Source organism: Vigna angularis, chromosome 7 (genome assembly GCF_016808095.1).
Source record: "Vigna angularis cultivar LongXiaoDou No.4 chromosome 7, ASM1680809v1, whole genome shotgun sequence".
NCBI lineage: Eukaryota > Viridiplantae > Streptophyta > Magnoliopsida > Fabales > Fabaceae > Vigna > Vigna angularis.
In genome coordinates this window covers 16,514,046-16,527,288 of record NC_068976.1, presented here as the reverse complement: position 1 = coordinate 16,527,288, position 13,243 = coordinate 16,514,046, and the positions used below count along the sequence as shown (strand labels likewise).

General features: G+C 33.8%; 1 protein-coding gene across 5 annotated transcripts; it reads right to left on the bottom strand.

Moving 5' to 3' along the window:
- Positions 1-5,987: 5,987 nt before the first annotated feature.
- On the bottom strand, positions 5,988-11,309 carry LOC108338050 (uncharacterized). Of its 5 annotated transcripts, none has more exons than XM_017574712.2 (11): positions 11,129-11,309; positions 10,944-11,015; positions 10,802-10,876; positions 10,069-10,152; positions 9,283-9,363; positions 8,747-8,816; positions 8,529-8,620; positions 7,628-7,669; positions 7,421-7,501; positions 6,644-6,740; positions 5,988-6,063 (listed from the first exon to the last, which is right to left on the bottom strand). In XM_017574712.2, exons 1-10 carry the CDS (start codon positions 11,153-11,155, stop codon positions 6,669-6,671), a joined length of 696 nt encoding a protein of 231 aa, XP_017430201.1. In that variant the 5' UTR covers positions 11,156-11,309; the 3' UTR covers positions 5,988-6,063; positions 6,644-6,668. The 5 variants fall into 5 exon arrangements, with proteins under 5 accessions (XP_017430201.1, XP_017430200.1, XP_017430199.1 ...); XM_017574711.1 differs by lacking the exon at positions 5,988-6,063 and adding an exon at positions 6,383-6,545; XM_017574710.1 differs by lacking the exon at positions 5,988-6,063 and having other exon boundaries at positions 6,383-6,740.
- Between the last annotated feature and the right edge of the window lie 1,934 nt (positions 11,310-13,243).

Sequence of the window (13,243 nt, the reverse complement as noted above, 5' to 3'; positions counted from 1 at the left end):
AGACAACTCGTTAAAACCTCACTGTTATTTTTTACTATTATTATTTTGTTTTTTAAATTATATTTTAATTTTATTAATGGTGGCAAATTCGTATTATATTTTGAGTAAAAACTTTACGCTCCATGATGATTGGTTCCTTCTTAATATAATTTTCTCCTATGGAAGATGGATGTTATTTGGGTAAAAAGAACAAAAATATGTCAGAGACACGTTTTTAACACTCATTACTATTGATTAGTGATACAATTTCAGAAAATGCAGAAATGTTGGCTTAGAGACTGGTTGGTAGCGGGCATTAACATGTCGAAAAACACATGCTTTTGCTAAGAAACTAAACTCCTCATTTTAACCCTTCAAGTAATTCACTTTGATCAATTATTTGAATTGAATAATCAAATAAGTTGTTTTCCTGTGACCTAATTTTTATAAATTTAACTAATTATGTGCAATCAGCATCTATTAAACTTAACATGCAAAAATAGCATTATATTTTAAAGGTTTAATGTCTACAAAGGTCCTTATTTTGGTTTCAAATCTTAAATAGGTCCATTTTCTTTTCAGCATATCAATTGGGTCCCTTTTATTGTAAAATTGATTCAATTAAAGGTCTGCCGTCAAATTCAACAAACGGTCGTTTAAGTTTTGATAACGTGGCATGGTCAGTTGAATGAGTTATCACACGTGGCATTAAAATTGAGTTTTCTATTAAAAAATTTATATGGAGAGAGGTGAAATCAGATTGAGAGAAAGGCAGAAGCACAAAGGGGGAAAAATGAAAAGAATTTAAGGACAGTCCCTTTAATTGAGATATGCAACTCAGATTTATCAGGGTTCGTTTGAAGGGTAAAAATCGCGTTCTTTGTTCGATTGGAAGTGCCAAGGTTCGTGGGTGAAGAATCCATAACATACATGATTCGATCCCAAAATAGCACCAAACAGAATTTGACGAATACTGTGATGCAAATTTTTTAATACAGTTGGAAAAGCAGAAGAAGTGAAGAGACAAAGCACGAAGAAGACAACCTAACTGAGGCAGTATAGCAACAAGAAGCAGAAGATGAAAGGAGAATACATAAATAAAAAATGAATTAAAAAAAAAGACGTTAAAGTGAAACGCAGGTTAGTTTGTACAATTTTTTATATCCTCTGTGACGTTCTCTCTTCATCGCACACCAGATCTCTCTCTCTTTCTCTCTCTCTATGAACAATTTAGATGGTCTCTTAACCAGCGATTTCGGGTTCAAATCCCAAGGAAAATCGGCACCAATGGCAGCATCTAAAGCTTCGTCCAACAATTCATCTTCTGTCAACTTCGATTTAGGTTCGCTGTCCGCTCGAGCTTCCAATTCTTTGGTTGGCCACGACTTTGTCAACGTCGCTTCCTTTGACGATCTCTTCAGCGGTGGCAAGTCAAATGTGTCCTATGACTTCGACTCCATGTTTCAAGGCTCCGCCGATTTCCGCTCCACAAACCTATGCATGACGACGACGACATTCTTGACAGCGTTCCCGGCCTCAACAGCTCCTCCAAGTTCTCCTACGATGACGTTTTCGCTCCGGCTGCGTTTGATGATCTTCTCGACGGGATAGGTAAATCGAAGCCTTCGGAGAAGGAAGAGCGAGGTGTCGCAGATTTTGATCCACTTGATCCCTGGATTCGGCAGCGAGTGCCCTTAAATTTTTTTTCATTTTCCCCTTTCCCTTCCCTTAATATGATTTCACCTCTCTCCATACAAATTTTTTAATAAAAAAACTCAATTTTAATGCCACTTATGATTACTCATTCAATCGACCATGCCAAGTTAGCATCACTTAAACTACTCATTCAATCGACCATGCCACATTAGCATCACTTAAACGACCGTTTGTTGAATTTAACGGTAGGTATCTAATTGAATCAATTTTACAATAAGGATCCAATTGATACGCTGAAAAGAAAAAGGACTTATTTAAGATTTCGGACCAAAATAAGGACATATGGAGACATTAAACCTATTTTAAATTAGTTTATTACCAGAATTGTGCAATGACAATCAATTTAATAGGTTAATACAAAGCAAGTTTCAAATTTCGTATGTCAATGACAGGGATACTACAGTCAACTTGTCCATATACTTTACATTTTAACAAATTAATTTACATTTCCGCGAAAACATTTTTTCACTCTATTTCTAATTTTACTATACTAATTAACTGAACATTCAAGTTTTTTTTTTTTTACTTTTCCGTTCTTCTTTTTCTCACCACAAATAATGAAATCAGAGGTAAATAATATGTAGGCTAATTAATGATCAAGTCAGAGGCAAACTGATTAGTATGTCATAGGAACTCAACTGAGCCAACCCTATATATTTAAATCAGTGGTCAAAAAATGTGTATGACAATTAATGACCGAGTCAGAGACAACCTGATTATTATGTCATATAATTCCACTGAGCCAACCCTGATTTTTATTATTAAAGAAAGGTGATGATAAATAAACACTTCATTTTCCAATACAAACTCACAAAAATCAATGATATGACATTTAAAAAAAAAAGAAATAGATAGAGATGAATCAATATAAAAGGATAATATTTTTTTAAGTATTAGAGGGTGTAAGAAAATTGAAGAGCGTAGAAATACAATATTCCTACCATTCAAATCAAGAGTTTTGAAATTGAAAGCATTAGATGGGATGATGGGAGGGCGTTAAACCCTGACCAGCAGAAATGGGTGATTCAAATCAAATGGCCAAACGAGAAAAATTAAATTCTTGATTCAAAGGACAAATTGATTTTTTCAATCCATTGGATGGCAAGTTATCGACGTTACGTCTTTCATGTCATTTTCAATAAGTATTATCTAATTAATGCATGCACCACACTTTTTTTGGGGGATATCTATTTTTACTGAAAAATGGTATTTGCACATTCGTTTAGGTTCATAAAACTCTTCACAGGCTAGGTTTTTCTGAACTACTCGAAACATTTATGAGAAATTAATTAAACTAATTGTTATAAGTTTTGTTCCTTCAATTTCTAATATTCTATTTATTTTTCTATTTTTAGATCATTTTAATAAGCCGTCAACTTTGTATGTGCTTATTTATATTGATTAAATCACAACTAATAAGGACTATCACAAATATAATATTAGGATTCAATAGATACATAATTACAAAAATAAACATGTGCATAATTAATACAATATTATATAAACAATAATAATAACATAATTATTTTATACATACAAGACCTAATAATAGTTATATTGAATATATCATGATATATATTTGTTGGTGTACTCAGATTATTGAAATTAGTTATGTACAGTTAATATATGAATATTTACACAAATAAATATATTTTAAAATATTTTTTAACCATGTTTGGTTAATGAAGTATATTGAGCCTAGTTGAACTATACTATTCAACAAATCTATTGAACTAGATATGTATATAAGTTTTTCTAGTTTTGGAAGTTTAATTATCGTGTGAAAGGTGTTGTTGTGATTATGACTGACCCTCTAATCGAGTTGTGGCCGACTTTTAGGGTTTTGTAGGTAGGTTGGCCGTTAAGTCAAGTTGTAAGAGGTCGTTTTTTACCATGGACGTTATTTTGTGCACTTTGAATTGTTGACTTGAGTAGGATTTGATGTTACTTATCAAGCTTTGTGTTTCCAACTTAGGTAAGTTTTGTTATATGTTATCAACATAAGTAGACTTTGCTCTATGTTGTCGGTTTTGGTAGACTTTTCTCAATGTTGTCATTGTCGACCTAGGCAAGCTTGGTTTTGTGTTGCCAACTTATGAAGACTTCGTTTTGTGTTGTCAACTTATGAAGACTTAGTTTTATGTTGTCGGCTTAGGCAGACTATTAATAACTTTATAGATAACTACAAGGCATGAATGAAAAGTTTCTTTTGAAACCTTGTGATGATTGTGTCGCTCTGCAAAGCATTTTGTCGCATTAAATGTATCATGTGTTTGGCAACTCTTTTCCTCAAGTTATCTATATGTTATTTGGCTTTTCTATAAATAGGGAATCAAAGAAAGGTTTGGATTGGAGAACACATATCAAGGAATGCATGATCACTGATAGAGTAAGGTCCATAATCGTGGTTGTTCCAACTATGAACCTTTCTATGAAGTGTTTGAGGGTCTTGTTTTCCCCTTACTCTATGTATTTCCAGGCAATCAATGTGGTAGGCACTATTTTGCCATTCACAAAAGCTTTAAACATGGCAATTAACATGTCAATAGAGTCCACCGAGTACGGGGACAACATATAATATCAGTCTAAAGTTGATTCGTCCAAGGTGGTAGGTAACAACTTACAAAAAACACTTTTATCCTGAGTGTGATTACTAACCTGGATCAAATAAGCTTTCAAATCGGAGGTCAGGTTGTTCCATGGTACTTGTAGATATTAATGAGAATCCCCTTTAGGATGTTGGCCCAGGCTACATCTATTGTGAAAAGATGAAAATTCTTAACGTTAGGTGGGCATTTAAAGTTGATCTTATCTTATAAATTTTGAGCGTGTACCTAGGAAGTCTGACATTTTTCCTGATTTACCCGCCAATTAGGATGTCCAGTAGAATTTTGAGACTTCCCTAACTCCCCATCCTGGCAAGGGTTGTGATGCCTTTGTTTATCGTTATTTCGCTTTGATTAGTAGGATCGACTGGAAGTCTCTCCAATTTTGTATCAGGTTTACTTACTTTGATCTCTTTGAGGATATGTGTCAAGTTGACTGAGCACGACTCTCACGAGAATCCCACTAAGATGGCGGACTACATGAGCCTTCCTCTTAAAGGTTTTCCTTATGTGTAAAGGTCCAACCTTTTTCGCAATGCCCTCATTGTGGGACCTCCCTACTTATCAACGAGTGTCGATAAAAGGGTCCTTTATCAAGGACATTGAGGGGACTTCCCGTTTTCTAGGCTGATTAGCTTCTAGTTCAAAGCTTAGAAGTCCACCTGATGTTGAGCGTGTAAGGCTTCAAGCTCAGAGTCATAGCATTTGTGTTGCTCCTTATTTTGCTAGATTAGTGCCTACATTTGATTTTGAAGGGCTAGCACTGGGTTAGGCTCCATGTCGTGAGATAATTGGGCTTAGCTATGGGTGGTGACCATAAAAAAGCGAGGTCGGGACAAAGTTTTATTAGGGCCTACGATGGATACCAAATGTTCTTATCGGGATCTTAAGCGTTGTATATATGATAATTAATGAAATAATATCAATAATGTGACACCTTACCTGATTCACGATGGACGTCAATGTTAGGATCTTAAGTCTACCAAGTAATATCGTTAGAGTTAATCACCTGTCATTTGATTGTCCACTTTGAAACATGTGCTCTATCACGATTTTGTCATTAAAAGACGTCTCAAAGGATGAAAGGAGTATGTAAATTATCTTTGGCCTCGACTCCTAAACGATGTGAGACTATTAGACATGGTAGGAACATAAGATCCTAGTCAAGGTATAAGAGAAATGATTGTTCATCCCCAATAGATAGCATAAGAGACTGATGGTTTGTGTTAGAACCTTGTTATTGTGGAAATTGTTGGATGTGGTAGGAACATAAGTTTTCTTGAATTGAAATATAAGGGGAATGATTGTTCATCTCCAGTGGAGGACTAAGAGACCGATGATTTGTCTTAGAACCTCGTTATCAACACCACATTGAACGTTAATGTTTCAATCTCAAGTATGTCAAGTGATATAGTTAAAATCAATTACTCCTCATTCGAGATATTGTCAATTTTAAAGTTTATACTCTGTCACAATTTTGTCATTAAAAGATATTTCCAAAAATGGAATGAAGACAATATTTAAAGTGTCTTTAGTCTCAATGCCTAAATGATGTCAGAGAATTAAATGCCATAAAAACATATTTTAATTTGATAAGGACTGAAAATAAATTACTTACTAAAAAGCAAGGATATTTTACAAGTGCAGGAAATAAAATACAGGTCACCTCATTAAATTACGGAGGATTCCTGACAACGAACAAGCCATGCTTTACAAGTCAGTCCAGGGGAAAGCCAACAACTGGCGGCAATGTTGGCAATACCTTCATAATTCAAATGCATAAAAAAACAATGTAAAATGATTAAAAAGGGATCGTGATTAATATACAGAACCCAAAATCAAAGATTTGGGTTATTTACATGCCGTCAGTGGATCTTTAAATACATAAGTTATTCTTGAATTTTCTATAATTAAATCATGCTTTGCATTTTCACACTCAATGACATAAGATAAGCGACTAACAACTTCGCAGCCAAAAGTGTCCATGAAGAAAAATATTACAGCAGATGTCACCCTTAATTTCAGAATGAAATTTTCAACAACCCGGGACACCATGTTTTCACTATGTATTAGAATCTGAATAAATTCAATGTCAAAATGCGATTATTATTCTAAGGAAACAATGCATAGTCATCATACAGACATGTTGCTGATAAAAGATGGGCCAATCGATTAACTTGGATCAGAATACCCAATAAAAGTTCAGACATAGCTGCCACACCGTACATCCCAGCTTACACATAACTAACACCAGAAAAGACAGAACTGAGTTTAGAGAAAATGTTACGATTAAAGGTTAAGATTCACAGTTTAAGCTATTACTTAGCCCCTGACAATCTTACAAGGTGGAAGGGTAGGAAAAGTAAGCTACAGAGCCTCCTTCAACAGTTTTTCGGTCAGACTTTTTGGGAGTCCCATCACACTGTCGGTTGTTCCCACCTGCAAATATACAATCATTTAGGATTCATTTACGGTCGATAGGAACTAGAAAGTAAAATGCCAGCAATCGTGTCCCAACAGGAAATCAGCTAGCCACATCACCAGCATTAGACTTCCGCATGCCATCAGTAGTAGTATACATATACCAATTAACTTAAACTGCTAATTTAGGTAAACATAGAAGTTTTCACCAAGATTTGAGGATAATCAGCATGCAAATTCATTCGTGCAGTCAATCCCAGCTAGTGGGGAACCCATTGGTCGTTGTCATTGTTGTAGTTTTGCTTTAGTTTGAGCAGTAAGGAAATTCTAAACAAAACTAGATATGGTCTACAGATTTCTAAATCGGTTTTCTAGCTTTTGGTCAAGTCCAAACACAAATCTCTAACCAGCGAACATAAGTGAATTACAGATTCTCTTTTCGTGACAATAAATGAATAGTTCTAAGTGGTGAACATTGAATAATGGAATGCTGCCACTTCATACTGAAGAACAGCTAAACGTAACTAATAGACCAGACCAGATATACGATGGCAATATCTATAAACTAAACTAGACAGGGACATGAGTCTGACTTGTCCTTGTCCTTGTCCCCCAAGACCAACCCAGCATGTCCACCAATCTATAGCTATTATTAAGATGCACTGATATTCCTAAGTATGAAAGAGGAGTCAACCAACCACTTCTTTGACAAATGGCAGTATTGAAGGATGCTCTATTATCAGCCCACCAGCAACATTGAGAGTAATTCCCTCGTCAACCTAAACACAAAGAATAAGGATTAAAGGCAGATTAGCTACTCAGCAACAGAAGATAGCTCCGCACTGAAGCACTGTCTGTATAAGAAACATCCACAAAAAAAACAAATTGCAAGAAACAATGCATACCAGCTTCTCAATGATTTCATCAGGTATTTCATTGAAATATATCTGTAAAACATCACAAGACAAAATCATTTTACACAATAAACAGTAGAGAATGCACACTCATGTGACCATGAACATCACTGTGCCAAGAAACAAAAAAATGAAGGTTCAGGTCCAAGTTTGAAAAAAACAGGTTCCTCACTGGTATTGATAAAATGTCAGAATAATCAAGAATAATAAAACAAGTTTTGAAAGTGTCATGGAAAAAAATCAGCAGGAAGCATATCTTATAAGGTAGTACTTCTTTCACATGGTATCAATTGGATAGTCATCTGGCATACAGCAATACTTGAAAATTGTTGATAATTGATATTGTACTCTTGTCACTCAGGCTTCATAAACTAGTTGTCAATTTTTTGCACCAATTAAGAAACTGACTCAACTCATAATCCTTCTAAGGTTTTAGCAATGGACTACCAACTAATGCCATCCTTCCATGCTTCACTACTAATGACTTGTCATGGTAGCCAATCCTTAGCAAGTTTTATCCCCCAAAAAATGAAAAAAGTGTAGTGCAAAGCTCATCTTAGATTAAATTAATGTAATGTAGGTAATACAAGGCAAATGTGCATCCTAACCAAGAATCATTCAGAGCTAGTTATTTGGAAATGGATATTTTAAATACAAATAAAAGGTTAGAACCACTTTTGATTTTTGATGTCACTGTTTTACTGGAAAATGGGGGAAACTTTTTACCTAATAATTAGCATAGTTGAGAGTAAAGATCATGAAGTAAGAATTCCCTGATTGTTTTTTGGACATTTATAGGTATCACATTCGATTTTGGACTTTGGTCAGACAAAACAGGAGACCGACTAAAATAATAATCATCAAGAAAACCAAAGGTAGGGAAGAAATATACCTCCACACGATCTGAATCTCCTTTTCTAAATCCTGTTTTGAGGTTAGTAACTAGTACAGATCCCACAGTTGCAGCATGCCTTCCAGAATAATCTAAAATTGTACAAAAGTCCAGTAAATATGAATATATAGGTGTTTAGAAGTTCATAATCACATGAGAGGTGAGAGAGAAAACTATTTATTAGTTGAAAGATGGTAGGACTATAACATTAAGCAGACCTTTCAAGAATTGTCGAGCTTCTTCTTTGCTTGTTGGCTTTTCCCTAATCACACCTTCGTACACCACCACCTCCAAATCACATTTGACAATGAATGTAAGACAAAAGCAAACTTTCACTCAGAAGAAAAGAAACTTGACAGTTTCTGCTACAAACTAGTCTAGTCACCGTAAGGCCATTTATTTCAGGTAACAAGCACAAACTTGCCAATTTGAGCATTAGAGAGAATGGAACTCATTTAGGCTTTCTTACAAGGAATCAAATTGTTTGGACAGGACATATTTTAGAGTTTTAATAAACATTAAACACTAGTCTAGAACAGTCCATGAACCAAAAAGAAAAGCTTTACTATTAACATTCACATGAAGCATGGGAGAGGAGGAAATTGTTTGGAAAGAAGCACACATAGCCTTACTGAATTTTTATGGAATTCACCTTCAATCTTTTTTCTTAATCATGTTTCTTATGCATGGCGATATTTTGAAGATTTACAATAGTAAACTAGAAACGAAATATTCAGAAGAATATGATGTATACTTGGTCAGAGGTAATTAATAGTGTTGGCTCCGCATCCTTTAAGTAGTCATCAACAGGGAGCCTTTGCAAGATGGCTTCTGCCTAAGGAAAAGATTGAGAGCAACTAATATAAGGGCCAGAGTGTCAGCTGCACAACTATAACAGAACAGTTCACTAATAATTACATGACCTAACCAGGCAACAACTTCAAACAGAGGATGACAAACTGAAACCATGTTATCACTTTTTTGAAAAAATAGGAACCACTGACATGATTGTCAAAACTATGAGCCACATGATACCCAACAAATTACTCCTATTACGTATTGTTCACACTTTATTTTATAAGAAGAGGAGTAGACAATAATACAAACACATCTTACACAAAAGTAGAAGCACATGGAATCAGAACCCAAATATTAACAATATAGAGCATAAAACCTCCACTTTTGTATTCAATTTTAACATTCCAATATTTGTTAAAATGTTAGAAAGATAGTTGCTCAATGATACTATCAAGAGTTTGGTAGTTCCCTCAAATAGTCAGATAAGAACTGAAAACAAGGAAGAAGATAAAAACTGAAGGTTCTATGGCAATTTCACTATGACAGCATTCAGCCTGGACTTAAGAAATGGGCAAGTTTTGTATTTTGTGATTTCTTCCTAAGAATGATCAAAGAAGCCGGATCTGTAATCTACAAACTGGAGTACACTTCATCCTTAACAAACTGTATATCCTCAATAAATGGCCCAGGTGACAGAGAATCGAATAACAACCAACACTTAGCTAAGGGGAACGCAACATACTGTGTCTGCTGCAATTAAAATAGTTGGTTCAACAACCCTCTCTTGATTACTGGTAGATTGCAGTTTGGATATAATGGCATTGGCCTGATACATATAATTCGCATTCATTAAAACACAGTCTTCCACAAAGAAAAGGCACCAAGACAATTCACAACAGAAAGCAGTTATTGGATATCTTTCTAAGGTGTCTCTACACTCAAGAAAAAATACAGCTCAATAGTAAACCACCATCTCGGAGTTTGTGCGACAAAAAAGTAATATTACAAAACCTATTGATGACATACAGGCTTAACAAATACTATTAACACAACAATAATTTAACATTTCAACATCATAAGAAAGCGATATAGCAAGTCAAAAAATAAAACGTAACAGTACATTAATACTAAATAAGATCAAATTACAAAATTTACCACATTATGTATAAATAAATGAAAACATAAGTTATTAAAGTGAAAACTCCTTAAAAATGAGCTAATTCAAATCATTTAAGTCATAGTAAAACACTGCCATTATAGGGTTAATTAATAGGAACAAAAATTACAGTTAATTTAAAAATTGTTGACTCGCTTCTTAGGTGAAGTACACATGAATTTACTTGAGTTTACCGGAATCTACAAAAAGTGTTTAGTACAGAATTAACTCATTTTATCTAACTAAAATCATAAAAGTTTAAGATTTAAATTGAGAGCACAAAAAATAGAACACAAGCACAATCCAATCCCACACAGACCTTGGCTTCGGCCAGAGCCATAACCAACTCTTCTGGAGTTTCCTTTCGGATGCTCTTCTCATCAATATCCGCAGTCTACACGAAACAGACACCGAAGATTAGAGCTAAACCTGAAAGCACGATGAAACAAACATGAACGAACCATTAATGTGAATTGGTATCCCATTTCGGATAATATCTTGCGGCGTGCGACGGAAGACGAACCCAATATAATCTGCAATTAACCATTAGCGCGAGTTAATCAACAAGGAGAACGACTGATTACTGAAGAAACAAATGTAAGTGGAGAAAATTGAAGTGAAACCCTAGGTCGAACGCAAAGAGTACCTTGTAGGAAGAAGTGGAAGCTTCCATCGCAACCTCTCCGATGGAATCAAATGGATGGCGGGAAATTATGCAAAACGGATTAGAACTACTCAAACACGCTAACCAAATTCAAATTCTGTTTGGAATTTCGGAAATGCAAATTACAACTTTTTTTCCCTGCGCTCGTTTCTTTTTTCTAGTATGTAAGTGCTTTCTTTATAGTAATTTATAATAAAGCTTAATTAAGTTTCGTTTTTAATTGACTTCTAAAAAAAATATTCATTACTTTAAATTTTTATATTTTTAATTAAATTTTTACTATTTGTTCTTTTGGTAATTGAATTATTATATTCCATCTTTTTGGTAATTTTTTGATTAAATTATTATTCATTTTTGGTAATTATTTATTTTTTACTATTCGCCAATCTTGGACACAATGTTTTGATATTCCCTTTACTTTGCTTTCTCTCAATGTTTCGGTAAATGTTCACATTAAGAAAAGTAAGATAACAATGTAAGAATTTTGTTTCCTTTATCAAAGGAAACATGTGTTATCAAAATCTAAATATTATTATGCTTTGTTTAGGGTTGGTGGCTGAAGATCAATCGTCCCTTCTTTGTCTGAAGGTTATGTTAAGATGTAATTAATATGTAATTTATTTTTTTATTCTAACATTTAATTTATAATTTTTTAAAAAAAAATTAATTAAAGTTGATCTAATCATGGCACAAACATAAATAATTATATTTTTTAATCGGTTTTAGAGTTTATCTATTTTACTATTGTTAAGATGATTCAATCTAATGAATTATTCTTCCGTTTGTCAGATACACCTGAGTTATGTTATCGTTCTACTCAAACAGTTCGGTTTAATAAGTTATCATTATGGTTTGAATTTAAAGACTTATAGTATTGATCTTTGATTGGTTGTCTAAACTCGTGATTTGTCACTAACTTAATTGTTGATCGTTTGATTCGTAATTGATATATGATTATACAATATAATAATAATTTTACATATTATGATAAATTTTAAATAAACTATATTGACACCAAAGTACATTATCTATGATTCATTTATTATCAATCTTCAGATATTTAGTTGGTAAAACTTAATATTATTTCAAATATATATACATATATTTGTTCAACATGAAAACAAAAATTAATGATAATCACATTTTTTTATACTTAAACGGAAAATCAAGATGATTGCATTTTACCTCATATTCTTTTAAAATTTAATTACTCTAAACATTTTTAAACTAAAAAAGAAAGATAAAATTTTACATGACTAAAGTTTTGAATTGTCTGTATATTACATTATAGAAAAATACGTAATGTATATTTCACTGTATAAATGGAGTATATTTAAAAGGGAATGTTCACTGTAACATCCCAAAATATATAGTATAAGCTATATTAAAGAGAAGTTATGTGCATGATAAAGTATTACAATTATTCATCTAAAATATAAAGTGTTACCTTTACAGTCATCCAAAAACAACTATAAATTTAAAATTTTATATACATACTATAGATACTCCAAAACTATACACAAGCGTCTACTATACCAACTACTCTGCAGCATCACCTCCATCCAATGCCTGCTCCAGAGACACCTCTTCTTCCGCTGCTCACACCTAAAGGATGATCATTGCAGAAGAAGAACACCAGAACATACAAAATACAAGCACACAACAGAGTAAGCTAGTTTATACCAAGATTAATCATACACTAATTTAATTAACTTCATACAATCATATTATTCATTCACATCACACAAACTCTTCACACATAACACCACACTAACTTTGACTATCCAGACTTAGAATGATTGCCGAGCTATGGCGGGTCGTGCACTCGTGGTGGCTTCTACTGCTTTGCAAAGCCATTGTCAATGGATTTCACCCTACCACACTCACGAGATTAGTCCGTTATCACTCACCTTGGGCCATACTGGAAGCACCCAAGACTAGGACCTCCTGCTACTCCTCACGACATGGATCAATCCTCTGTACTTGAGAATGAAAGACCATTGGAGTTTCAGGATAACCCCTAAGACTAAGTTCCTGCATTCATTCTAAACTTACTTGAATCTCAACAAGAGATTACACTTTGAATCACAACATAGG

Excerpts from the sequence above, each read along its gene's own strand:
- LOC108338050 (XM_017574712.2), bottom strand. The coding sequence starts at position 11,155 with ATGGAAGCTTCCACTTCTTCCTACAAG. Across the intron at positions 11,016-11,128 it reads CTTCCACTTCTTCCTACAAG|ATTATATTGGGTTCGTCTTC; the intron begins GTACTCTTTGCG and ends GGTTAATTGCAG. Across the intron at positions 8,817-9,282 it reads TATTAATTACCTCTGACCAA|GTGGTGGTGTACGAAGGTGT; the intron begins GTATACATCATA and ends TGTGATTTGGAG.